The sequence below is a fragment of the Vespa crabro genome, chromosome 17 (genome assembly GCF_910589235.1).
Source record: "Vespa crabro chromosome 17, iyVesCrab1.2, whole genome shotgun sequence".
In the NCBI taxonomy this organism is placed as follows: Eukaryota; Metazoa; Arthropoda; class Insecta; order Hymenoptera; family Vespidae; genus Vespa; species Vespa crabro.
This window is the reverse complement of record NC_060971.1, coordinates 4,969,571-4,997,533: the sequence shown is the minus strand read 5'-3', so window position 1 is coordinate 4,997,533 and position 27,963 is coordinate 4,969,571. Positions and strand designations below refer to the sequence as shown.

The window sequence follows — 27,963 nt, the reverse complement described above, 5'->3', positions numbered from 1 at the left end:
AAAAATAAGCGGCGCACGTGTACTTAGGTACACACTTATATAGACATGTATAAAGAAGCTCATATGCTCGTCAATTAACCGTAACGAACGAATAATAGAGTGGCTCGATAACGACGGCATTGCTCGTAACGCGTTATCGATGAAAGAAGAAAGAAGATAGAAGACCATCTCGTAAAGCTTCGTATTTATTCGTTCGCTCGCTTCTCTAACGTTATACTTGCGCTACGTAACATAGGTACTTTCGATCGATCCTCGCTATATTTAATGACTGCGTTCCCGTTATCGCGCAAGCTACATATCTAATTAAAGTTCCTCGATTGTGACGCACGAAATACTGACATCTAAAATAGAATTTGATGGAATAGTCGACGAGAAAGAAATCGACAGATAGACACGGCCATAGAGAGTTTATTATAACCGTTACGTATACTTGACCAATTTTAGATAGAATCGATTGAGGCAAAAGGAAAGAAAAAGAAAGAGAAAGAGAAAGAGAAAATGGAAAAATGAAAAATGAAAAGTGAAAAAAAATAACTCGCGGTATTATTCGGCACGGGAGAATACATACGATCTCTCGTAAATAAAAGATACATATATAAGATTCTCGTAAATGAAAGAAAAGGAAGAAAGGGAAAAAAAATGGAAAAAATAAGAGGAAGAAGAAGAGGGAGAGACAGAGAGAGAGAGAGAGAGAGAGAGAGAGAGAAAGAAAATAGAACGGGGAGGAGTGAGAGTGAGAGGGAAAATTTGCAATACCTATGTGTTTTCCCATCGTACAGAATAAAGAAGAAACGACTCGGTTCTTTTCAGCCTTATATCCATTCGGCCGTTACCCGAAGACTCTTCTCTCTTACCAACATCTGTCCGTGGCATAGAAGAAGGAGAAAAATAAGAAGAAGGTGGAAAAGAAGAAGGAAAGAGAGGAAAATCTTAGTGCCCAGGCTGCTTCTGATTCCGGGCTGGCTCTGGCCGGGAGAAAAGGAGAACGAGAAAAGAGGGTTGGTTGGAACGAATAGAGGAAGGGTGGGTTCGTGGGAGGTGGGAGGGAGGGAGGGAGGGAGGGAGGCAGGGGAAATAGGAAAAGAATAGCCGCGATATACCGTTGGAAAAGGCGCCGGAAGGAAGGGTGGCAGGGTGAGAGGCTGCCACGACGGCGGCAGCTCGAAGGTGCTAGAGGAGGAGAGGGAGAGGGAGGGTTTAAGTGCTGCCGAGTGTCTACCTCCTTGTGGGATCGAAGCCAGGTCTCTCTCTCTCTCTTTCCCTCTCTCTCTCTCTCTCTCTCCCTCTTTCTCTTTCCCCGTCTCTCTCTCTCTCTCTCTCTCTCTCTCTCTGCGTCTCTTTCTCGGATCGAAGCGAGGCGGCCCTCACTTCCACCCCTTCTCGACCTCCTCACCCGCCTCCTCTCTGAGCTCTTTCTACTGGTAACTCACCAATACATACTTAGAAACGTCTACAGAGATACGGGAAGAATGTTCTGCAGGCAAGCAGCAGACAGAAACGAAAGTCGTACGTACGCATAGAGGGACGAGGAGGAAACGTTACTACACCCTCTTTCCCCTTCTCTCTACCTCAGACACAAACACAGTTCTAGGTAGTTCTAGGTACGCTTACACCGATAGAAAGTGAGACGAACGTACAGAGGGAGAAAGAGAGAGAAAGAGAAAGAGAGAGAGAGAGAGAGATATCGTCGTTCGCCATTCCCTCTTTCCTTCCCTTTCTACTCCCCCCTCATCGCTTTATCCTCCACCTCTTCCTCTTCCTCCCCCTCCTCCTCCTCCTCCTCCTCCTCCTCCTCCTCCTCCTCCTCTTCCTCTTCTCGCTTATATATACATATATAGCGCACGGGGCGTAACCAACCCCTCTGGTATCCGCACACCAAGCCAACGACAGTCGGCATTCGCTGTGCCATTGGCCCCAACGACACTCGGAAACCCAATGGAAAGCGCAAATACCAACCCGGACTTCCGGTTCTACAAACGAATTCGGGAAACTCCTGATCGCGCAGGACTGCCTCCCGTTTCTATCCTTCTCCCTCTCGCTTTCTTATTTAAGTGGAACCCGTAACGTTTCACCCTCCCACCAGAACGAATCCATTCGAGGACTACAGTCGTATCCGAATGCTGGAAACTCTCTCATTGGTCAACAGAAGGACTGCCTCTCCTCTGCTCAATGACGAATCCGACGTGTTTCCTCTGGAATTTCTTTTTTCCTTTACGCTCCATTCCTCTCAAATTATTCTATCTTTAAATTTAAAGAATTCTAATCCTTAAGCATTAATCCTACTTAGATAATTCTTGTTGTAGTTGTCGTATTTATTTCAATGTTACATGATTTTAAACGAATCGAAATTCCCATTACGCGTACGAGCAAATATAACAGGAAATAATTTCATTCAGAAATATATATATATATATATATATGTATGTATATATATATGTATGTATATATATATACATACATGCGTATATAATTTATAAAAATCGTACCGATGAATTTAAGGAACTTACGTTAAAACGGTACGATAAAATTTTAACGATAAGAAAGACGTAGAAAAGATTTCCATTCGGATGATAAAAGAGGGAACGAAAAGAGCTAAACCTCGAGGTCATCGTGCCTTAGATTAGCGGCCGAGCACGATCCTGAAGGAGCACCGTACGAACGATAACCATTAATCCCAAGTTATATCGGGAGTATAAAGCTCGAGGTAACGGTCTGCATTCCCCTGGAAATCCATTTCGTAGGGTTTACGCATCTTATGGTCGTCGATCGAAAAGTCGAGAAAAAGAGAGAAAGAGAGAGAGAGAGAGAGAGAGATTGAAGAGAACGTGAAGAAAGAGAGAGAGAGAGAGAGAGAGAGAGAGAGAGAGTCCTTTTGTCAAGGAGTTCGATGACGTAAAGTCGAGGAGTAAGCTCTCTTCTCGAGACTCGATCGTTTGGCGAAAAACAATAGATGAGGAAGGAAAGATGGCAGAGAGGTGTTGAATGCGATTGCGTTCTCTATCGATCCCAAAACAGAGTCTTCTTAAAGAGATGGAACACTACCTTCGTACGAACGATATCAGCCTGTCTTCTAGTTAAAGATAGAAACATTTGACGATGAAAATGATTGCTTCTATCCAAGATGAATGTTCTCTCTGTCTCTCTTTCTTTTTCTCTCTCTCTCTCTCTATCTGTCTTCGTTTTCTCTTTAAAAAATAAACAATCGCTAATTTTTATTCGAAAGATTTTTCATGATCGATCCAAATAATCTAAAGGATAAGTTCGCCGTTGATTTAATCGTTCAAACAAATTTTTTTAATCGTCAATTTTTATTTACCAAGTGATTCTACATTTAGAAAGTTCTATCGATAATCGTTTCCTATCGTTCTACCCACGCATCATTTTCAAATAAGTTCCTCATAAAGGGTCAAAGTGTAAAAATGCTTCGAGAATAGCTACAGCAGCATAGAAATAAGATAATCTACCTAAGAATACACGTAAGCTTCGATCTGAACGAACGAGTCAAAGGTTGACAGACGTTTATAAAATTAGAAATTTTCTAGGGATCTGATAAACCTGTCACGAAACTGGTATAAAATAAAATAAAATGGGGAAAAAAGAAAAAAAAGAAAAAAAGAAGGAGAGAAAAAAAGAAGAAGGAAGGGACAAAAAATAAAAGATAATGTTAGATTATTGAGGTATACGTGTTATGAAGTATATAAGATGTTGATATAATTATTTATTATAGATAATACAATATTAAGCAGAGAATGTTAGAATAATTATTTGATATAATTCGTATTGTTAGATCTTTCGATTATATCCTTAGAACGATCTCTAGCGAGGTATGGTCATCTCTTCTGCGTTTCATCTTCGCGATGAGAGAATTCTCTTCGCGGAGAAACGCGAAGGTACGAGATGAGCCGCGCTATTGGATAATGCCAGAGACCCCGGGCTTCTCTGAGAGAACCATCCATTTAAAATGTCTCCCTTAAATCTCCAGCACCACTGGCAACCACTAGCAGCAGCCACCCACACCACCACCAGCACCACCAGCACCATCAGCACCAGTACCAGCACCAGCAGTAGCACCAGCAGTAGCAGTAGCAGTAGTAGTAGCAGTAGCAGCAGCATCTCCACCACCTCCACCGTCGTCGCCACCTCCATCGCGTCTACCGACTTTCAGTAGTAACCCCTCCCAACCCATCCCCGTTACACAATATATATATATGTGTGTGTGTGTGTGTGTGTGTGTGTGTGTGTGTGTGTGTATGTATGTCCGTGTATATATGTGTTTGTGTATATCTATACGTATATATGAGCCACTACTCTTTACCAACACTAAAAGCAACGCTACCACCGCTTTCTTCCACCCCTCACTTTTATATCCACCTAAATCCATCCATTTTAAATGACGGATATTTTCTCCTAGCGACTGTATGGATTTTCATATTTTTTCCACGAGCCGAAAGGCCCTCGCTTATAGAAAGGTCCTCGCAGTAAGGGCAAGAAGAGGATTTCACAGTGTCGGTAACTCCTTAATAAGAAGGAGAGTCAATACTTTTCCCGTCAGCCACTCAGCTGAACTTTCTCTTCGGATTCTGCTAGAAGGATCGTTCCTTTGATAGCTCTACGGTGATCTCTAATCGATTTTCTCGAATTAAAAAATTCGAGAGACCTGTCCTGGCCTCTTCCATCTTCTCTCTTTTGCTTTTGTGAGGAAGAGCTACGCAAAGATAGGGGCAAAACTTTTTGAATGACAATGCAATACGTACAAAAGTCGAGTGTTGAAAGAGGACGAAGAGGAATAGAGAGGAAAAGAGAGAGAGGAAGTGAGAAAAAGAGAGAAAGAAAGATAGAGAGAGAGAGAGAGAGAGAGAGAGAGAGAGAGAGAGAGAGAGAGAGGTCACTTGCGTCAGAGAGCCAGTTATAACCCGCGAAGATACGGAAGACAAGGAAAAAGGGCAAAAGAGTAGGTAGGTGGTGTGGTGTGGGCGGCAGACGATATGTATTATTGATGCGCCTCTGTCGCCAGTCGACCTCCTCCTCTCTTCCTCTTCCTTCCCTCTGTACTCTTCTTCCGAGTATCTCCAGCCCTCGCTTCCCTCTCCTTTCATTCTCTCTCTCTCTCTCTCTCTTCCTTTTTACCACGGAATACGTATATACATATATACATTCATAATTCAACATGCAATGCATTTCTTGAGAGATCTCAATAGTTACTTATCTCTCTATGACTACTGTTCTCTATGAAAAGAATTAAAATATTTCAAAATAGTGGTTTTGTCAAATGGAGGGGAAGAGAAAGGAAAAGAAAAAGAAATCAGAAAGTAACGAACGACGATGGTCTTTTAAACGGAGAAATAATTTAACTTAAAAGTTTTCGTAAAGCTCGGATCACTTCTTTTCTCCTTCATCGATCATTCTTTGTTTCTTTTTTTTCTTTTTTTCTTTCTTTTTTTTTTTTTTTTTTGATCTTTTCGTTTTTGCCGTTTCTTTTCTTTTCTCTGCTTCTTCCATTGAAATTTAAATAGAAATAATTGTCGTCCGACCTTACGTAGATATATCCATTTGAAACGATATATATATTCTTCTTTTATATATATATATATAAAAGAAGAAAAAGATGAGATATAAAAGTTTTTCGAATATGGTGCAATAATTACAAGTCTAACGAATTATGGCATGGTCGAACGAGTACGGATAAGAACGTCACGTTTCCACCGTCAGGATTCAACGGAGAACGCTGCCTTCTTTCATTAATCTCGTAGCAATCGAAATTAGCATAATTGACGGAGCGGAGAATAGCACCCTGTTCGACTCCAAAACGCCATCTCGCATAATCTCACCATATATCTCACTCAGTGTTTTCCGATAAAGCACGCATCCGCGAAAGGACGATCGACCGATCCTCATTCCCATGCCTGGACCATACGGCTTCCGAGATATTTGTCAGTGACGATGCTACCGTAAGAATTAAAGATAAGGCGATTTATTTTGTTCTTATTAGAAACTATCATGTATCCTATTCGAAGAAATAACATGAAATCTTATTAGATCGTTAATAATTATCTCCGATTAATTGTTAGAAAAATTGTTATTAGTCGAGAAAATTTTTTAACATTAATATTAAAACATATTCATTAAGAAGGGTTTCACAACTTCTTCCCTATTTCGTTCCATTTCTATTTCTTCCTCTTCCTCTGCCTCTCTCTCTCTCTCTCTCTTTCTCTTTCCACTTCCGACGACACATCTCCTTGAGCAAGACGTATCGACGCAGATTTTTTTCACATCAGTCATTTATCAAAGTCCTTCGTATTACGGCACCTCGCTGGCACTCAATACATTCGAAAGCTAGCCGCGGATTTAAGTAACAAGACAAGATGAAAGTAGATGAAGGAGAGAAAAAATGTGAAAAAAAGAAGAAGAGAAAGAAAAGAGAAAAAATAAAAAAGTGGAAAGAAAATGTTTATTAATCCTTCACTATACACATTCACCTCTATTCTCATATACATATATTATTCTTTTTAATCGATAATTATCGATTTTTTTCTATGTATTTTTTTATCTCTCTCACTCAAATCGATATCTCTTCACTTTCATCCCTCCTTCCTATATCATCCTTCCCTCATGGTCAACACTTTCCATGCATTTATTTTCTCCCTCTCTCTCTCTCTCTCTCTCTCTCTCTCGCTCGCTCTCTCTCTTTCTCTATACAACGTTAGAAAAAGATAGCTCTTTTAGATTAGAAATTAGACAAATTGGTCTGTCTTTTTAAATATCATTGATACACTTAAAAAGTTGTATGATTTGTTTCACTGGTGAAAAAAAAAAAAGATAAAAAACTAAAGAAAAGAAAAGAAAGGAAAAAAAAAGAAGGGAGAGTTACATAACAATTCATCCCCCACTTGTTTATATACGTATGTATATGTGAGATATGAATGTTTGATTAGGAAAACATTCTCTATATAATATACCTGCGTGTATGGAGTGTGCCGACGCATATTCAAATACGCTGCTGCTGTCCGAAAGGCAAATACATGCGAACGAAAGATAAGAACGCTTCAAGGGTTCGAATTGCTTGATAGGATTTCACCTCTATTATCATCGATATAATGGAACGTGCTTTACGTGAACGCGTTCCTCCGTACACGCTTGCTTTCGCATACATCGATAAATCTAACGAATAGATCAATCTAATCGATACGAGGAAAGATTAGAAAACGTACTTTAGGTAAATGCGTGACCCATTTAATATAAAATATGGAGATATATATATATATATATATATATATATATAATGTCTATAATAATAATAGAAATTTGTAAATTTTCTATTAATTGGAACAATAATCAAATCTGTTAATTCCTGTTCAAGGCTGTTTTATATATAACGAATTCGTGAGCGTTCGGTAAAAATCGGATCAAACCGAGGAGGCCCACCAAAGTGGTCACGACCAGTTTCCCCCTTTCGTCTTAGGGCCTCATATTATCTGGACCTCCTAACTATACACCCGATTCACTTCATCGAAACGCTCGTGGTTGTTCCATGGTGTTCACCACGGGACACCCTAATCTAGGACAGTCCGATCTAGCAACGAGTCGTGAAATTTCAAGATTGGCTAAGGTAAAGGAATTTGACAACAAATTTACGATAACTATCTGAGATATTAAAAAAGAGAGAGAAAGAGAGAAAGAAAGTAAAAGAACAAGTAGAGACAAAAAGAAAGAGAGACAGGCAGAGAGAGAGAGAGAGAGAGAGAGAGAGAGAGAGAGAGAGAGAGAGAAAGATCATAGTCTAAAACATGATATCCCTTTGACTCGTTCAGATATCAAATTAGGTTAAAAAAATAGAAGGGCCAATTTAAGATGACCGACAAGAGGACATCTCTCGACATGGGGGTTGCTATCGCTCGTCAAGAAAGGTCGATGGAAGGTCATAAAAGATCGACCGATCGTAGATAAAAGACAAAAGCGACAGAGAATCGTCGTGATATCTCAGATGTTACGAGCCGAGACGTATTTCGGGTCAACCCGGTGGATCCTTCGAACCAAGAGTCGAGTTTTCAGGCTCGGTCATTGAACTTCCGAGGTCTGCATGGTCCCATGGGCCTTCTTCCCCCTTTCTCCTCCCCCTTCCTCCCTCTTCAACTTCTCCTCTCGTCGAAATATAACCAAAGTGAGAGAAAAGAATTCGGATATTGAGGTAGGTACGAATAGGAGTAGGGGAAAGTGTGGTTTAAAGAAAAAAGAAGTAAGAGAGTAAGAAAAAAATGAAATGAAACGGGTAAGACGAGAAGAAGAGGAAAGGAAGAAAGAAGAGGAGAGAGATAGAGCAAGAAAGTTGCTCTCTTGTGTAGGGGAGTCACCGAATATAAATACGAAACTCGGGTCGAAAAGTCAGTAGTCAGGAGGTTCGCGGGCATGGTATTGAAGTAATATATACATTAGTTTCTTTATATACATATATACATATATATGTATATATATATATATGTACGTGCATAAGTGCACAAATCGTAAACGCGCTTCTATACCTTCATTATTTTCTTCATTTTTCATTTGGGAAAAGTGCTCGGAGCAACGAGTTACATGTATTAAGATGGAGAAAGTCGACGAGTATTTAAATGCAAGCAAATTACAATATCACGATACCTCCGAAATCGTAGAGGAATTTGACAAAGAGTTAAGGGAGATGCATGGACGATGCATCGACCTTGGTTGTGGCCCAGGACAGGTTACTGTAGAACTGATCTTACCAAGATTGCCACGGGAATCCGTGATAATCGGTAAGATTCATTTACAAATTTTTCATTTAACCATATGATTATAACATTTTTCCTCGTGCAAAATAAAAATGTAGGAAAAATTTGATGTTTTTCTATATCAAAACTTTTTTTTAAATATCCTACGTATTCTCTAATAGGAGTTGATGTATCAAACGCCATGTTGGAACACGCAACGAAAAATTATCGCGAAAATCCACGCCTATCTTTTCTTCATTTGGACATCGAAACTTCAAATTTGCCGCAGGAACAAATAGCACGATACGACAATGCCGTCTCCTTTTACTGTCTTCATTGGTGTCACAATACGCGGTATTCTCTTATCTCCTCTTCTATTCTCTTCTCTTTCCTATTCTTCTTTTTATCTTCTTTTCTTTTCTCTTCTCTTCTATTCTCTTCTCTTCTTTTCTCTTCTCTTTTCATTCCATCTCGATTAAGATTTAAAAGTTATAACGAACGATAGAAAAGTCGTCTGAAGAGAGAGAAAAAAAAAGAAAAGAAAAGAAAAGAAAAGAAAAAACTATCGATATCAGATCTTTCGCTTACGTGCTTAGGCTGGCCTTCGAGAATATCTTCAAATTACTTCGACCTGGTGGCAAGGCATTGATTATGTTCCTCGCATACAACGACGGTTTCGATGCCTACGTCAGAATACACGAGAATCCACGTTATCAACCGTACATGCAGGTATCGTATCGATCTTTATTTCAATCCTGAAATTTCTCTTCTTCGTAATTATATTTTCTGAATTTGAAAATCGCATAAATATCGATTTAAAACTGAATGACCAATTCGTACCTGATCTGTACAATTGCAAATTTTAATAATAAATCATTAAACTATAACAAATTAAATCGATCCCTTCTCCTTTAATATTCGATCTATTAAATTGATCTCGACGAACAAATCGAACGAATGAATTATATTTCGTTTATCCTCGATAATGATCTTTATCCTTTTGAAATATCGTGAAAATACATATTTCAGGATGCTCATAAATTCGTCCCGTATTTTCATCGTAGCAACGATTCGAGAGGCGCTCTTAGATCCATCCTCGAGGATATCGGATTCAATGTTCTGCATTGCAGCAAACGAGAAAAGAGCTTCGTATATCAGAACATTCAAAGTTTAAAAAGTAAAATAAATTTATCGTATGACAATGCAAATGAGTTTAATGAACGATCGAATTAATCCCGATAAATGATCTCGTTATTGCAGAACACGCATTAGCTGTAAATCCCTTTATATCGAGAATACCAGAGGGTGATTTAAAGGAAGAATTCGAAGACATTCTGATCCGAGAAATTATCAGCCGAAAAATTCTATTTCCAAATAAGGCCGACAAATGTCAACAAGAGTATAGCGTATTAGATAGATATCACATTTTGGTGACGTATATGGAGAAACCTTATACTAACGTAACTACGAAATAAATAAGAAAAGTATCTAATATCGTTCGATAAGAGAAAAAAGAAAGAAAGAACGATAAAAAAAGAAAAAAAAAAAAGGGAGAAGAAAAAGAAAATAAGGAGGAAAACAAAATAAGCAAATGAAAACGATGTTACAGATATCAACGCGTTATATCATAACGCCTTTTAATTAGAAACCATTGATAGAAATTGAAATGATAAAAGGAAAAAAGACAAGAAGAAGAAAGATAAAGATTAATGAAGAAAGACAGAAAGAAAGAAAGAGTAAAAAAAGAGAAAAAGAAAAAAAAGAACGATTCAATGTCCTACGACAATAAAGTTTATTGTATACTGTGCCTTTAATTTTACAATACAATACAGCCATTTATAGAATATCGTTATAACTCTTGAATCATCATGTGGTATCGTGTGTGGTTTCTTATCCACCAAAGCAGGTAACAACTTTTTCTCTAAATTCCTTTCTTCTTTTTTTGTCTAGAAAATACATCCAGTTTGACGGCTTATCTTATGGTTTATTAACAGCAATTTTATACATATATATATATGTATAATATATATATATATATATATATATATATATATATATATATATATATATATATAAGTGCGTGTGTATTGTGTGCGTATATATTATATATCGATACGCAATCTATTATCCAAATTTTAACATGCACAGGGAAAGGAAAATATCTTTTTATTACAATTTTGTAAACGAATGTTCGTTCGTTTAATTCTTCTTCCTTAAAGCATGTTTCAATCAGAATATAACAATCGTTTTAATTTACAGCGCATCATCTCAGAGTCTCTTTTTATCTTTCCTTTTTTTCCCGACGTATACACACGCACGTATATACAATATATGTATATTGTATATTATACGTTAATTGCAAGTCGCAACAATCAGATAATTTTCATAAAACGAGATTAAGGAGGAAGACTTAAAAGGAATACTTAACGCGTTGGAAGCATTACGAACGAGATCGCGCATGCGAAAGTATTTTATCAATATACACAGATTTATCTTTTTCTGTAACACAATGATAGAGATAAATTGTAAATTAGATATACATACATTATCAATGATGACTATTGATATATATTCATTTCTTATCAAGATGTTGTATTCTGTTAATTTGCGTGTCAGCTGCGAAATAGGAAACATCGATTTTGCACAACACAAATCTTTCATATATTATTTCGATCTACGATACTTAATTAATATAAGTAAGTAAGTAAGTAAGTAAGTAAGTAAGTAAATGTGTGAGTAATAATTCATTAATAATGTTGCAGACGTGGATACATTGACTCGATTATTGACACGATAATTGTAAAATCTTATCGGTCATTTCGAAATTGTCTATATCTTTATCACTTCAAATTCACTTTTTTTTTATATCCAATTAATTTACAATAGCGCATTTGAGATTAGAATAAAAGAGTTTCGATTGTTTTAGAATCGTTCGTTCGAAATATAGGAGAGCTTTTCAGGATTAAACGAGTATTGCTCGTAAAGTGATCCTAAACTGACGATTCACCTTATCCTATATGCCTTAATTCTTAATTACATATATGCGATAGGTATAATAGGTACGTACATTTATTAATTACACTCTACGACGTTACAGTTAACGAAGCGATATATACATATATATAAGTATATATAATATATATATATATATATATATGTATATCGAGTGCGTTACTTAACTCGTATATCCTTAATCGTAGAAAGAACATCGAACATTGAAAACGTTTAATTTCTTAATTATTTAAATATTAGTTTTTTTGTTTGTTTGTTTTTTTTTCGTTTTCTTTTTTTTTTATGGGAAAAGAAAGAACAAATGTTTGGGGGTATCGAATGATGAAGGATGATCAAGGGCAAGGCACAAGTGAATGAGAGGAGAAATTATTTTTAGATGAAAACTAATAATCTCTTTGTTGTCTTAATAATCCTAGAGCCGAATTGATTTTCATTTTAATTCATTTTGTCTATCTCTTTAAATATCATTGACTTTCGCTTGGACACCTACTGTGTATATACATATATATTTTATACGACAGTAATGGACAAATGTTTCAATTCGATTGACGATTTAAAATTTTGTTGTTTCTATTTCGTAATTGTAACGCAAAAGAAAACGATTCAATGATTATTAGTATATACGAAATAGTTCGTCGATGTATTTTATTCGTCGGGTCACACTTGACTCAATTTTTTTTCAACATTGACCAACTGTCCCGAAATAAAATTATAAATAATATTGATTGTACGCGATATAAAGGAATTTTTTTTTTTTTTGTATAGTTTAAAAATGTGTATAACATTGCATATTTTATTATCGGTAAGAAGAAAAGCAAAAAAAAAAAGAAAAGAAAGAGAAGGGAGAAAAGGGAAAGAAAAAACAATATAGAGATCAGTATTATAATGTTTTTTCGAGCACGTAAAAGTTAACGATTGGAATGTGAGAAAAAAAAAAGAACTGAAAGATCATCAATTGTGCGAGGGAAATTTGTCTGTAAAAAATCACATGGATAATACAGATTTGATTTAAGGAAGGAGAAGGATATGATCGGAGAATAATAAACAAAAAAATAAAAAAAGAAGAACAATGCATGAACACAACAAAAATCATTATTTACGACATAATCACATATACAAAATTCGAAGAGAAAAAGAAAAGAAAAGAAAAAAAGAAAAAACTAAAATGAAATGCATAGAAAAAGAAATATGTGAAACGAGTATTGGACTCCTATATTATAAAATTCATATTAGATATATCTGTTAATCGTGTATCACATGAAACCATCGGTAGAAACACGAGGGAATAAATAATAATAATAATAATAATAATAATAATAATAATAATAATAATAATAATAGTAATAGTAATAGTAATAGTAATAGTAATAGTAATAGTAATAGTAATAGTAATAGTAATAATTAAAAATGAATGGAAGGAACACGACATAACAAAAGTGGAACAAAAGTTACAACAATTTTTAAATATTAACGCGTCGATCACGATATACTATTTTTGAGGAAGACAACATTTTTGAACTATCTATTTGCTATTTAGATGCAAATAAAAATTCGAAGAATATGTGTGTGTGTATATATATATAAAACAAATGATATAATATATTTTCATTTGTAGAAAAAAATAAAGATATAATGTAAGAGTTAAAATTGATCTTGATAAATAAATCGATAAATAAAAATAAAGTTTTTTTCTTTGAATTTCTATTTTGAAATGGAAATATCCCCATACATATATTTTTCTTGTGCATACGACAACAACATTGATCATTACCTAAAAACCACATATTTGCTTCGTTCAATTATGATCCATTCTTATTTTGATTATACGCAAATATTTAATTTCTAAAAGATAAATCGTATAACGTGATCAATATTAAAAATCAATCGATTAAGAGATATTATTTCGTTGATGAATATAATAAAAATTTTCTTCGTCCCTCATTATCAATTTACAAAAAGAGATAGACATACGAAAAAAAAAAACAGATTACATTATATTCTTATATTTAAAATTCTAATAATTGTTTATGTTTGAATAAAAATAAAGTTCAGACACAACGTTATACGATTCCTCCTATATATATATATATATATATATATATATATATGTATGTATGTATGTATGTGTGTGTATATATATATATATATTCGCATTTAACTAATAATCGACACGAGATCGATCGAACTAATCTCTAAAAAATCCCTGATCCATCTAATTAGAATACTTTGGATAAACGGAAGAAGAATATACAAATCTCGAGAGAAAAAATATTTTCACTTTCGAAAAAGAAAAGGAAACAAAAGAAAAAAAAAATACTAAAACTACAAGAAATGAAAACGAAAATGAAAAAAAAAAGAATATATAATAATAATAATAATCTTTCACTGTATCCAACTTATACAACTAATACAATACATATTATTACATCGTACCGTGAATCGATGTGAAGCACATCTCCAAAAAAAATTAAGATCAACTTTGAAAACATATTTGATACATATTCAGGTACGGAAAATCGTTGTTACATATGGTAGTAAATATACAATATATTCGACGGAGATCAAAGATCGATCATAAAGAAGCATGAAATATAATATCTATTTCTTAACGCGTAATGGAAGATCCAAAGAAATAAAAAAAAAAAAAATATATATATATATATATCCATTGCACGTCTACGATTGACTTTCTTTTTTTAAATGCACATCATTTTCTTATTCGAAAAAAATTAACCAATGGATTGTTTAAAAAAATAAATAAAACCAAATGATTTTTATACGATCTTCCGTAGGCCGTACAATGATACTGTACAATAATTTATACAATATGTGTGTATATATATATATATATGTTATGCATATATATGATATATATATATATATATATATAATTTCTCTTTGTACAATAAAATCTTTGCATTCGGAGAAATCGTACTTTCATATTACGTATTTACGTATATTAACAACAACTTAAAACCAAGATAAATGATTTAATAAGTTTGGCAAGATCGCAGCGTTAAATTTAACGATTCAACTTGATTGATCGACATGAAAATTATTGATAAATCATGATGTGTTGTAACTTGATTGGCACTAAGGAAATATATATATATGTATGTATATATATATATTTATATATATATATATATATATATATATATATATATATATATATATATCAGTGAAATAGTGTATTGCATTCGATAAAATCAAACTAGTAAGATATTTTTCTAAAAAATAGCTGTTACACACCAGGTCTAACTCGTAATTTTCTATTCTACTATTAACAACATCAACAGCAACAACACATAATATATTCAACATCGACAATATATATATATACATACATATATATATATATATATATATATATATTATTTTAACTATATATACAGTGGTATATATATGTGTATATTTATATAATATGTATATATCTCTATACGTAATATAACAAATACACAATTTTTATATATGTGTATACACATATTACATAATATAAAAAGAAAATCTGTAATATACAACTGCTGTTCTGTATATAAAGTATCTTGTATGATAGACGTATACAAAGATACGATAATTAATTAATATGGACAGTTAATACAATAACAAAGAAAATTCGTATAAAAAGATATGCAATAGGAGTTTAAAACAATAGGAGTAACCTTGAGAAAGTTTTAAAAAAAGGAAAAGTTAAGATTAAAGGAAATTAATGGCAAAGAATCAATCACACTGAAAAATAGGATATGTCTATGCTAGAACATATTCAAAATATAAAATCTTTCACAATTGATTATACCCAATAATTATAAATGATCTAAATATAGTATAATATCTCATCTTTTCTCTCTCTCTCTTTCTCTCTCGCTCTCTCTCTCTCTCTCTCTCTCTCTCTCTCTCTCTCTCTCTCTCTCTCTCTCTCTCTCTCTCTCTCTCTCTCTCTCTCTCTCTCTCTCTCTCTCTCTCTGTTTCTCTTTCTCTGTCTCTAGAGATTCTCCAATAGAGCGTAACAGACTATAAAGTCACACATAATTCTTTCTAATGTATATAACATCGATGTATACGTATACGTACATGTTTTCGTGGGATAATATTAAATACGGCACACATTTATATGAATCTGCAACATTCTCATCTTTTAACAGATCGTACTCTTGTTTACTGCTTAATTTGTTAATATTAATATTTACTAAGTAGAGACGAAACCAAGTGTGTTACCATCTTTTTTCTCTTTTTAAATGCTTATCCACCTGTAATCATCGTCATTCTTAAATTAAAAATCTGTTCCTCTTCAATTAAATTTGAGCGAGCGCAGTTGTTAATAAAAAAAAAAAAAAAAAAAAAAAGATTAATTCTCTTTTACGTAAAACTCTTGTAACGCAAAACCTTGAAATTTATTAATTATACTTAAGGATATAATACGAAAAAGGAAAAAGTTCACATTTCATCAATTAACCATCTCATATATGAATATTGTTATTGCACGGGCACGATGCAATTCTTGTTATTTAATTTGCAAAATTTTTAATTTAATCTCTTGAAATAATTGAAAATCAAACGGAATTTTGTAAATATTTATATTATATATATATATATATTTCATGTGAAAATATTGTAGATTTCAACATAAGAAGAATAAATATAAATTCGATATATTACTTTTTTCCAGACATATATATATATTCGTGTATCGCTCTGAAGAATATAATTTATTGATTCCTGAAAAACAACGATATCATTAAATCATCTCTATTTGAAAATATCTATCGACATTTATGACAACAAATCGTTCTTGAAATAATCCCGTAACATCACGCGAACGAGAATATTGGAATTTGCAGACATTAAATGCCATGAGATCACGTATTCGAAGTATATATGTATATATCTTTCTTTTTTCTTTTTTTCTTTCTCTCTCTCTCTCTCTCTCTCTCTATATATATATATATATATATATATATATATATATATATATATATCGATTATATCATGTACTAGATTAGAAAAACATTGACGTTAGGATTGACCCATCAGATGTCGGGTGGTATATTTCTTTTTTCTTTCTTTCTTTCTTTCTCCTTTTCTTTCTTTCTTTCTTTCTCCTTTTCTTTCTTTCTTTCTTTCTCTTTTTCTTTCTCTCTTTCGCGCGAGCGACATGTTTGAAAAAGCTTAACGTCGAAGTGTAAAAAAATATCCCGTTGAAATAAATAAAGCGGCAGCGGCAAAGTATCAACGATAGATCATAGTTTATCAACAGCCCTTCATTTGGGCTCAGTCTCCAGATCGAAGGGAACAATTTACACACACATATATATATATATATATATATATATATATATATATATATATATATGCAACCCTTCGGAAACTTAAAGGACACAGTAGCAACACGGCGCCTCGCTAAAATAATTCAACAAACGTCTACATTGCATAAATATCGTAGTCTTTTTTTCTTTTCTATAAATCCATCCACTAGTATATAGTAATAGTAGCAGCTCTCGACAACTCGCGATCGATTGAAAGTTAGACACACAACAAGATTATACATACGCACGCACGTAAACACGTACGTACGCACGCACATGCACACACACATACGCGCACATAAGATAAATTCTCTTAAATAGATCACTCGGACAAGATAATATACCCTAAGTCCATTTACAATTATAATAAGATTTCTCTTGTACGATTACGATATAGCTTATATTATTACATTATATATATATATATATATATATATATATATATATATATATATGCGTAACTTACATAGTTAAACATATACGATAGAAACAATAAGGACAATGTTACATGAAGTAACATTTTTGATTGTCTTCCTCGAAAGAGGTTCCGCTTGTTGTAGTCAATACAATCGATGACTACACAGCATGAAATTTATACAGATCATTCTTGTCTTTACAAATAAACTTCCCCTTCTTTCTAATCATACTTTTCTATAATGAGAATTTACACTTCTCATCCATGGAATATATATATATATATATATATATATATATATATATATATATATATATTTTTTTAGGAACAGAAGATATATATATATATATCTTCTGTTCCTAAAAATTCCAATTTTTACCATTGATAATCTTAATAATCAAATTTGTAAAACAAGAAGTATTTGTATATATGCACGTGATACACAGAAAATCTGAGATTATCTATTTTTTCTCGTATTATTCTTCGTTTTCTTATTCTTTTTTTTTCTTCTCTTCTTTCTGTTTTCTTCTTTTGCTTCTTCTTCTTCTTCTCCTTTTTTTACTTTAATGTTCTTTCCTTTTTTCTTTTTAAACTCTTTCGCGTCCAAACAAAACTTTCACGAAAATGTACGAATTATCTAAGAACCCTTTCGTAAGAGATCACAGCGATGTTCTTCGCGATTTGCTATCAAATAAAAACTGACAAACGAATGTAAAAAATACATGATTAATTTGTCAGATATATATATATATATATTTATACATATTTATATATATATATATATATATATTATATAAATTTACTCTTGTATGTGAAAACATACGTATTACATTCTAAAAAAAATTTATTATCGAGAGCGTAAGATCCAAATGGAAAATAATAATTTTTTCCGATATATTCCAGGATATATACCAGATTTCATTTTTAAAAATGTCTTTAATATGGAGTACTTTCAGTCAAAATATACATATATATATACACATGTGTACATATATATATATATATATATATATATATATATATACACATACATATCAGATCACGTAAGCGCTCTTTCAGATCTTCGCTATGTCTCAACGATTCTCTCTCAGGCCTAAGAGAATTCGTTCTTGACTGTGATCTGCCGATGTCTGACGAATATGATCAAATCATTTTGATTATAGATCATTGTAATAGACAACATTTTGGAACGCGATTCAGAAGTAGTCTGGTTTAATTAAATAACGCCTTATGCATATAACAACAAGAATAAGTGTTAGCACTTAGGAAGATTTACTCTCTTATTTAGAATTATATATACTCTCTTCTTCTCTCCTCTTTCTCTCTCTTTCTCTCCTTCTTTCTATTTCTTTAAATACATACATACATATATATATATATATATATATATATACATATATATATGTTTTCTTTTTCCACGCTTTCCTCATACTTAATAACAATGAGAACGGAAATCAATGTTCCATTAGTTTTCAATGAGTAGTAGCTCTTTAATACTGTATAAACAACGGCAGATTTAACTCGGTTGTTTGAAAACTTCTCACATAATTTATTTCTTTTCTGTTTAAAGAATCGATGAAATGTTTTTCGATAATGAAAAGATCGAAAGGCAGCATGCTCGTATGCTAGGTAAACCTCGATCGATCCAAACTCAAATTCAGTTTCAATTGCGTTTATTCATTCGATTAATAGTACGTATATATACGTGTGTATATACATACATACATACGTACATATATACATACATACATATATATATATATACACTCATATATATATCCAAAGTATTTCAATGGAAAGTGGCCATCAGGATTATTATATAATCTAAGCGATTTTTTCGAAAAATATCAGGACAGGTCAATTTTATTATTGATAGGAGCAGATTCTTATCGTATATTCATTCATTTCGAGCTAACCTCCTTAAAATTCTTAAGTGATAACGGAGGTCAAATGGTGTCATTTGAAAGATATTTTAATTCTCTTTACGATGGTGCTATATTTTCTTTTTTTTTCTCTCTTTTCTAATTTTGAGTTAATCAGTTCTCGATAAAAACAAAATTAACCTATCTCAGCGTTTTTTCCTTTTCTTTTTTTTTAAATCATTAGATTTCAATCCCGTTGGACAATTCATTTGGATACTCTATATATACATATATATATATATATATATATGTGTGTGTGTATGTGTGCGTATATATATATATATATATTTATGGTACTAACGTAAGAGATAAATTTATCTAAGAAGATATAAAATTATCTTATACGTCGTTCGAATTTTAAAATCGAGACGTTAGACATTAAAATCTCATTTTATGTACACACGATGTATGTAGTATTGAGACCTTGCTCATCGAAATTTTTACAATTGACGAGCTGCCTAAGATCATATTCTCTTTCTCTTTCTCTCTCTTTCTCCCTTTTTTGTTTTTTTCTTTTCTTTTCTTTTCTTTTTTTTCTTTACTTTTCAGAAAGTATATCTGCCGTTTAACAAATCCACTATTCTATCCTGCCATCGTCGGATAGAGTTTCATCAAGAGCTATTCAATGTATCAACATCGTCAGTATTTTCATTTGGTATATTGTCCAAATTTTCACTGAGACAATGTAATGTATAGAATATCATCTCGTTTCATTAATTAATACGTATTCTCACTGAGTGATTCAGGCATACTTGTACCACCTGAGGGTGATAATGGTAACTCTCCACTTTCATATTTACTACAACGACTATTATACTCTGCCTGCAGAGTGGCTTTTACCTAAAAATTTATATATCACATCATTATAAACCATAAGAGAAAATATTTTTATGTAGAGAAGAAACTCTTACATTAGCTTTTTCCTCCTCCAACCTCTGTCGGACCTCTTCGTGTTGCCTTTCCAACTCTGCCTTCTTTTTCTCATAAATTTTTTTCAATCTAGTACATTCGTTAACACCTTTTTCCACTGTCGACTTAGCGACTTCTCTCTTCATCCGATCTAATTCGGCCTTGTCCTTATGTACCTTAGCTAACTGCTTGACCTGTGTGTTTTAAGGATATAATATATATGTATAAGAATTTTGTGTGGAAGAAAAAAAAAAAAAAGAAATAACGAAATAACAAATCTACTAAACGTATTCTATTTAACGTTAAGATCTTTTTTAATCACTCTCTTTTTTTCCATCTCAAAAGGAATGAAATCAATCGAAGAAAGAAATATAAATGAAGCATATACCTCGCCGTGTCTACTGGCTTGAAGTTTACGCATAACATCAGCTGTTTCCCTTTCCTGTAGAACTCTTAATGTTTTCAATTGATTCGATTGCGACGTACGCATCACCTTCTCTATTGTGGCAAATACGCTTTCATGATATTTCTCTTGTAATTCACGTTCCTGTTGTATGTGTGCTTTACATACAGCCAATAATCGTTCACTTTGACTTCTAGGTAAGCCTCTTGATAGACCTTCAACGCCTTCACGATTTTCCATGTCAGAACATTCGGAAGTTTCTGCCAGAGTTATAGTACTTAAACCAACGTCACTTGAGAAGCTGTTCGAGAGAAAAATAAAATAAAAATAAAGAAAAGAAAGAAAAACAAAAGCAACAATTTAATTATTATTTCGAATAAGTAAATCAAACACAACGTACATATGTATATATATATATATACATCGATACTAACATGTTTCTACTTGATAATCGTTTCACCAATTTATGACTCATGCAAAACTTGGACTTATGCTTTTCTCCATCGAGAGAACCCTTTTGGGATTGTATTCGTATTTTTTCCTTCTCATGTTTTTTTCTTAAAGATTCCAACTTTTTCTCAAGCTCTGACTTCTTCTCCTTTACGAGTTTATTTTCCATAAGTTTTTCCAAAGATTCAGCAACTATCTCTTCGCTCGCTAAACGGAAAAAAATTAATATTGTGAACGCTATCTTTGTAGTTTTTCTATCTTTGTTTCTTTTTCAATAATATTTACGTACTGATATTATCCTATATACTTACTACTACTAGCATTGACCGGACTTTTATTTGCAGATGCATCAACGAACTGGACTACAGGAGATGGTGCATTATCTTCAACTTCTGGTGTTTCAGAAGTATTTATACCAATAATCGATGGTCTACCATGTGTACTGCTTGTTGCTGGTTGAAGACCTGGTAATTCACCTACTGATTGCACTCGTTTTGTCTTAACAGTCTCTTCCTGAAAGAAAAAATAGATATATTTAGAATTGAGACAAACGAAAGGAGAAATGAGAAAACATTTGAGAAATTAATATGACTTAATTAATTGATTAGCGAATTTCATTGTTATAATAACTTACGGTAGATTTAGAAACAGTTGGTGCTTCGCCAACTTTATCTTTTTCCTATAAAATGTTAGTTTAAGGGTTAGTGAATATTGGCGCGTTAGTTTAATATCATTTATCAATCTTCAATACTCACCTCAATTTCTTCAGAAGGTTCGTCTAAACAATCAGTAAGAACCATTAATTGCTTCTCTCTCTTTTCCACTTCGCTTTGATATTTTATCGGATTAGCCAAAGCTTCAGCTAATTCACTAAGGCCGTCTGGTACGTAATCTTTGACAATCACATGTAAAAATAGACTCGCTAATGGTAACGGTTGACCACATTCTGTTCTAAGCGCAACGTGTCGATATCCTGGACACAATCCCACTACAGGTAATACTCTATGACCAATCAATCGACCAGATTCTTCATATGCAGCTATTCTGATGGAAGCTAATTCTGGTAATACTACCTAATGTAAATCAAGGATATTTCCAATGATATTAATCATTTAATAATGTCAGGTAAGTTCGATTGAGAGAGAAAGAGTTTCTTGCCTTTTTAAATACAAATGGTTCCTCGTCGTAAACAGGATTGATTCCATTATTAGGAACAATTTTCGTACGAAATTTTTTTCTCACTGTGTCCGCTGGAAGACCGAACATATCCACCTCAACATACGTGCCTACTCTTTTATCAGTCAGAAATTGAGCTGATATCACATGAATATGTACTGTCCCTGCTATGATACCATCGACCGTTGATTCCGCAAAAGGATCCAATCGACGATCCTTCCGTCTCATAAATTCTGGCTTTAATATATAACCAGAACGTTGATTATATTCAAAAATTCCCAAATTCAGTTGCATCGCCAGATCTAACGTGTAAAATAATCAAATAAATATAAAACTTTCTGATACTTTTATACGCTTATGTAATTATATTATAATAACACTTATTACTTACCAAGTGTTTGATAATTTAGGGCAACTAATTGGCAACCTGCGTTCCAAAATACCTGAGGCATAAAGTTACTCGAATCAAATCGTGTTCCGGCTGGATAAACTCTCGACAATTGATGTTTATTATAATTAACAAATTCCAATGGTCTTTCCTTTAAAAGTGTCGTGGCCTGTTTTTCATCAAACGATGACATTTCATACATTCGATTTTTTTCTATAATAAAAAAAAAAAAAAAAAAAAAAAAGAAAGAAAGAAAGAAAGAAAAAAGAAATGAAAAAGGAAAAAGAAAAAGAAAGAAAGAAAAAAAAACACGATTAATATTAAAATATTCGTAATAAATATTATATAGGCACGTGCATATATTACATTTCAACAAATATAATTACTTTCAGCCGATTCAAAACTATTAAAATGAACAGGTTGCACGTAATTGACTAATGCTGAAATTTCCGCGCCTGCTTCTGTTTCTTTCGCTGCAGTTGCTACTTTATCGGGTGCAGCAACTTTATCACTCATCCTGAATTTAATGTCTTCTACATTAGATTCATCTTCCTCTGTACTTGATTCGTCTTCATCATCTATATATATATGTCAATTAAAAAATAAAAAAGAGAATTATTTTAGTAAATTAATGCACGTCTATATCAAGATGCAATAATATTTGAAATAATCTTTATATTTTGATAGATACCATCGTCTTCTTGCGTACTATCTCTACTATTCTGTCTCTGCTGAAGCATCGGTGCATGAGATACATCTCCATTTCTAATTTGTTGTTCGCCATTATTAACAACCCCATCGACTACTTCATTTTCGGGTATTATATCCGGCGGTGGACCATTTTCCCCTTCAGCCGCTAAATTTACTATGCCATTCTCATCGGTTTCTTGAGGAGTTTCTTCACCATCCAATGGTAATGCATATGGCTTTTTATGATGCTTCTTATGGTGGTGATGATGATGTTTCTTCTTATTTTTTATTATAATTTTACGTTTAAGTAAAGCTGGAGGAGGTAATTCTTGTCCGGGTTCCAGCTAAAATATAAGATAAAATTAAAGTATCGTTTATTACTTAAATAACGATAAATATATAAATTTCGATATAAAAATGTTAATACTTTATGAGAATCGAGAGGTGCATCTAATAACATTTCACCAAATAATTCTCTACAATATTGCGCTATTTTAGCTTGCTGCCGTGGATTACAGTGATTTTCAAAACTAAGTATTACGGGAAATTCCGATGTTTTAAAGGCACTCTCAGCAATTGCCTCTATGACATCTCGTGCGTGAATTTCAGGTACAAATGTATACCTGAGAAAATCACATTAAAATAAATTGGAATTCCATTAAGGAATGTCATTTATTGATCTTTCTTTTTTTTTTTTTTTTTCAAATTACCCATGAACAATAACTGGTTCATCAAACTTTCCATTCCAAAAGTCTAGTTCAACGCAGCGACAGCCAGCAAGTAAACATTGACGATAAATTTCTACTGAACTTTTTCCTGTAAGCTGATGACCTAAAATCGAAATCCATATTTATCCTTTGATAAAAAGAAGCTAGAATTAATGTATATACATAATTTATAAGGGATGCTTTTTCAGAGACTCTCCATATACCTGTTAAATAAGTATTATGACTAGAATTTATAAAATAATGAGCAAGTGGTTGATCCATATCATCAGAAAGTTCAAATTTGGTCACAGCAACAATTGGATTATCCTCACTCATTAAATATCTTAGAAATCCATCAAAACTTAACTGTCCTCGATTGGCATTATATTTATTTGGTTCATATTGTATTATTATGTCTTTTGCTCTTGCTTCATTTGCATATGGATAAAGTATTTCATTTAATCGCGGATCCCTTTGCGTTTTATTTAAAAACTCTACAAACTGTTTAACCGACATTAATCTACGTTTTGTATTGCCCACAATTCCTTCAAATACTTTTTCTACATCTGATCTCTGTGTAAGAGATTTATAAAAATTAAAAAAATCTTCAAATTGGAATTTTTGAAGAGGTACAGCATCATTCTGAAAAAAAAAGAGACATATTTACAATATAGCTTGAAAAATAATTACAAAGAAAATAATGTAATTTTAAAATATAATGATATAAATAAGAACATAAACTTACTTTTCCAGATGGCAGACCTGATATATCAAGTGCTTTTTCTACGCGTTTACGATCTTCCTTATTTTGCGTAAACATTCTGATTATACTGAAATATAATTCAGTTTGAATATATTTAATAGGATCTATATATTACAATAAAAAATACATCAATTGTAATAGCAAAACTTTACGTACTTCTTTACTGGTATTTTGCCTGATTTATCAATTGTGAGTATTAATCTTGTGTGTGCCTTCTGCAAGAACATAGTTGTACTTGTATTGAGCTGTGTTAAATTGTATGCTAACTGCAGAAGTTGATCGGTCCAATGTTGTGCAATTTCAGCACGCGTTGTGCAAAAATTAATAAATGTCATATTAACAAAGTCAGATCCATAGCAAATTGTTACAGTTTTGTCTTCTAAAGAGTCTTGAGATCCCATAGTTACAAGAGATTTTAGTTTTGGATCCTGCAAATCAAATTATTCTCTACTTGAAGAAACAGACTTTATACGATATAAAAGTTAATATAATTTACAATCCTTATATTTACTAATACATTTCTCGTATATTTAATAAAATAAGCTAAATATAAGTTTCATTGTATCGCCGTTATTCAAATGAGCACAATATTTAAACTGGATTATACATGTATAATACAAACCATAGGAATCTATTCATTATTATCTATATTGATTTATGGGAAAATTGATAATGAAAACTAGTTTCCTTTCTATATGACTACCATTGTTTTCAACTTGTATCCAAGATAGAAAGGAGAAAAAAAGATGAACTTATAGAAAGAACATAAAGTAGGTAATGTTCTATTTATACTTTTATCAATAATTATTATGTAGTGCTGTGCGTCATTATCATCTACTCAAAGACATGGTTTAATTATAGATATCCCTCAAAGCAATATCCATATCTGTTGCAGTGATGCATATGTGCATTATTAAATACTCTTATCTTTCTCAGAGTAAGCACAGGTGATGCATATTATATTGCATACAGCATATGTAAGATGTCTTGCAAGTTTTGAGAAAAAATTAAAACATGAAAGTTTTACGCTCAAACAGGATAACAAAATTTATAATCAAAGTATAAAAGAGGAGGAGATGTAATATTACTACCTTTGGTATTTTGGCATATTTTCCTGTGCGCGTATCTCGTATTGTAGCTATGTCCAAGATGTCCATCTCATTATTTTGATCTACCCAATGCAGATAAAAACCAAATTTATCTACTTTCAATGTTACTGGCGTTGCAACTCCAGAATCCTACATAAATATTCATAAAGCATCATAAATGTTAATCTATTTATTATTATATACTTATAATAATGATTATACTAAAAAGTAGATGATATATAAAATCAACTTAGATTTAGCAGAATTACAACTCATACGGCATACAAAATAGCTCCAATGTGCAGCATCAACTATATTCTACGGGTCAATTGTAGTATCGTATTGATACTAATACGAATGCTATATAATTGCAGTTAAACCATTTACTGAAAGGAAGCATACAAACCTCATCCCATTTAATAAACTTCTCTCCATCCTGTAGCTGCTGAGAGACCTCAACAGGCTTGGTCTGTACAGCGTTAATTTGGGCTTTATTGCCTGCCATCCTGACTTCGTGATACCGTACAAGTATATAATTTGCAGGCACTGAATAACTTTTAACATGGGCTTGAAAGGAAAGAAACGAGAGTCACGATGAATAAAAACAACGATGTTCGAGACCAGCAGCACAATACAATCTTCGGTAATATTGTTAAAGAAGATGACGAAGATAACGACGAAGATAGGGATGATAAAGACAAAAATGATGACGATGATGACGATGACGACGGCGACGACGGCGACGGCGACGATGACGGTGGCGACGACGACGACGACGACGACGACGACGACGACGACGACGACGACGACGACGACGACGACGACGACGACAATGATGATGAAGATAATGACAATAAAGACAGTTGCAAGGGCCACGATGATGGCCACAGAGACCACAACGACCACGACGACGACGACGACGACGACGACGGCGACGACGACGGCGGCGGCGACGACGACGGCGGCGACGACGACGACGACGACGTCGTCGACGATAGCTTCATGGATAACGTTTTCAACATCAGGGGCACCTCGTGGATCACCCCGTTACACTGACAGGCACACCAGTCTCATCGCACGCACGAAAGAAAACGATCTTGTGATTTATAAACGGCGTCGTCGTCGCCGTCCCTATTTCTACTCTCCTCTCCTTTCTTTCTTTATTCCTCTCAACCTCCGAATGATATCCCTCTTTCTCTCGGACACACTCCCTATCTATCTCCCTTTCCCCAAGAGTGTGATCGAGCGAACGTCAAACTCTCTCTCTCTCTCTCTCTCTCTTTCTCTATTTCTCTTTCTCTCTATCTCTCTCACTCTTGCTCTTTCTCACTCTCTCAATCTCCCTCTCTTTCTCTTTCTCTCTCTCTCTCTCTCTCTCTCTCTCTCTCTCTCTCTCTCGTTCTCTCTATCTCTCTTTTTCTCTTTATAAAAGATAAAGTATATTTTCACTCGACGTAAATTTTCTTAATCACAGCCGATTATCATCAACGTTAGCCCATTGACACACATATAGGAATAAAATAGAAAAGACCTGCATCGCGAGCAAAGTCAGACGCACGTGAATCGTTTGACACTCGTCCGGCCCCCATTCAGTGCACACTCGTAAAATAATAAAAATCCAACACGACTAACGCACACCTCATAATTATTTCGTATTCACGAACACTAATATGAAGTACATTCACTTTACTGATTCCAGAACTCGACATCCATTCGCGCGCCGTCGTACAAAAACCACCGAGCAGCAGCCGCTTATTTTAACTGCCACCAACTGATACCAGGTGGCACTCGCGAGGACAGCCCTGAGACGCGCGGTTATCACGCTTAAATTGATTTTAATGCGATGCGCCGGTTTTAGCTTTGTTAAAGAAACCATTAAAAATATATTAGTTCGACCATGTTTCGTTGATGCTTACGTATCCGACGATATATCGAATTTTAAATCTATATACATATATATACATATATACACATATGTAATGGAATATTCGGATTCTTTTTTTTCTCTTTTTCT

General features: G+C 33.4%; 2 protein-coding genes across 5 annotated transcripts; one reads left to right on the top strand and one right to left on the bottom strand.

The window, feature by feature from the left end:
- Positions 1–5,543: 5,543 nt before the first annotated feature.
- LOC124430253 (juvenile hormone acid O-methyltransferase) lies at positions 5,544–12,906 on the top strand. Of its 3 annotated transcripts, XM_046976548.1 has the most exons (6): positions 5,544–8,414; positions 8,552–8,768; positions 8,906–9,077; positions 9,299–9,452; positions 9,753–9,900; positions 9,984–12,906. In XM_046976548.1, exons 2-6 carry the CDS (start codon positions 8,582–8,584, stop codon positions 10,196–10,198), a joined length of 876 nt encoding a protein of 291 aa, XP_046832504.1. In that variant the 5' UTR covers positions 5,544–8,414; positions 8,552–8,581; the 3' UTR covers positions 10,199–12,906. The 3 variants fall into 3 exon arrangements, with proteins under 3 accessions (XP_046832504.1, XP_046832502.1, XP_046832503.1); XM_046976546.1 differs by having other exon boundaries at positions 5,547–8,768; XM_046976547.1 differs by having other exon boundaries at positions 5,569–8,768; positions 9,320–9,452.
- Positions 10,499–27,791, bottom strand: LOC124430245 (1-phosphatidylinositol 4,5-bisphosphate phosphodiesterase classes I and II). Of its 2 annotated transcripts, XM_046976523.1 has the most exons (19): positions 27,481–27,773; positions 26,356–26,516; positions 25,953–26,099; positions 25,018–25,289; positions 24,844–24,928; positions 24,323–24,740; positions 24,102–24,222; positions 23,819–24,014; positions 23,393–23,735; positions 23,088–23,279; positions 22,705–22,914; positions 22,296–22,615; positions 21,893–22,210; positions 21,772–21,816; positions 21,449–21,650; positions 21,122–21,344; positions 20,673–20,988; positions 20,287–20,478; positions 10,499–20,215 (listed from the first exon to the last, which is right to left on the bottom strand). In XM_046976523.1, exons 1-19 carry the CDS (start codon positions 27,536–27,538, stop codon positions 20,093–20,095), a joined length of 3,942 nt encoding a protein of 1,313 aa, XP_046832479.1. In that variant the 5' UTR covers positions 27,539–27,773; the 3' UTR covers positions 10,499–20,092. The 2 variants fall into 2 exon arrangements, with proteins under 2 accessions (XP_046832479.1, XP_046832480.1); XM_046976524.1 differs by lacking the exon at positions 21,772–21,816 and having other exon boundaries at positions 27,481–27,791.
- Between the last annotated feature and the right edge of the window lie 172 nt (positions 27,792–27,963).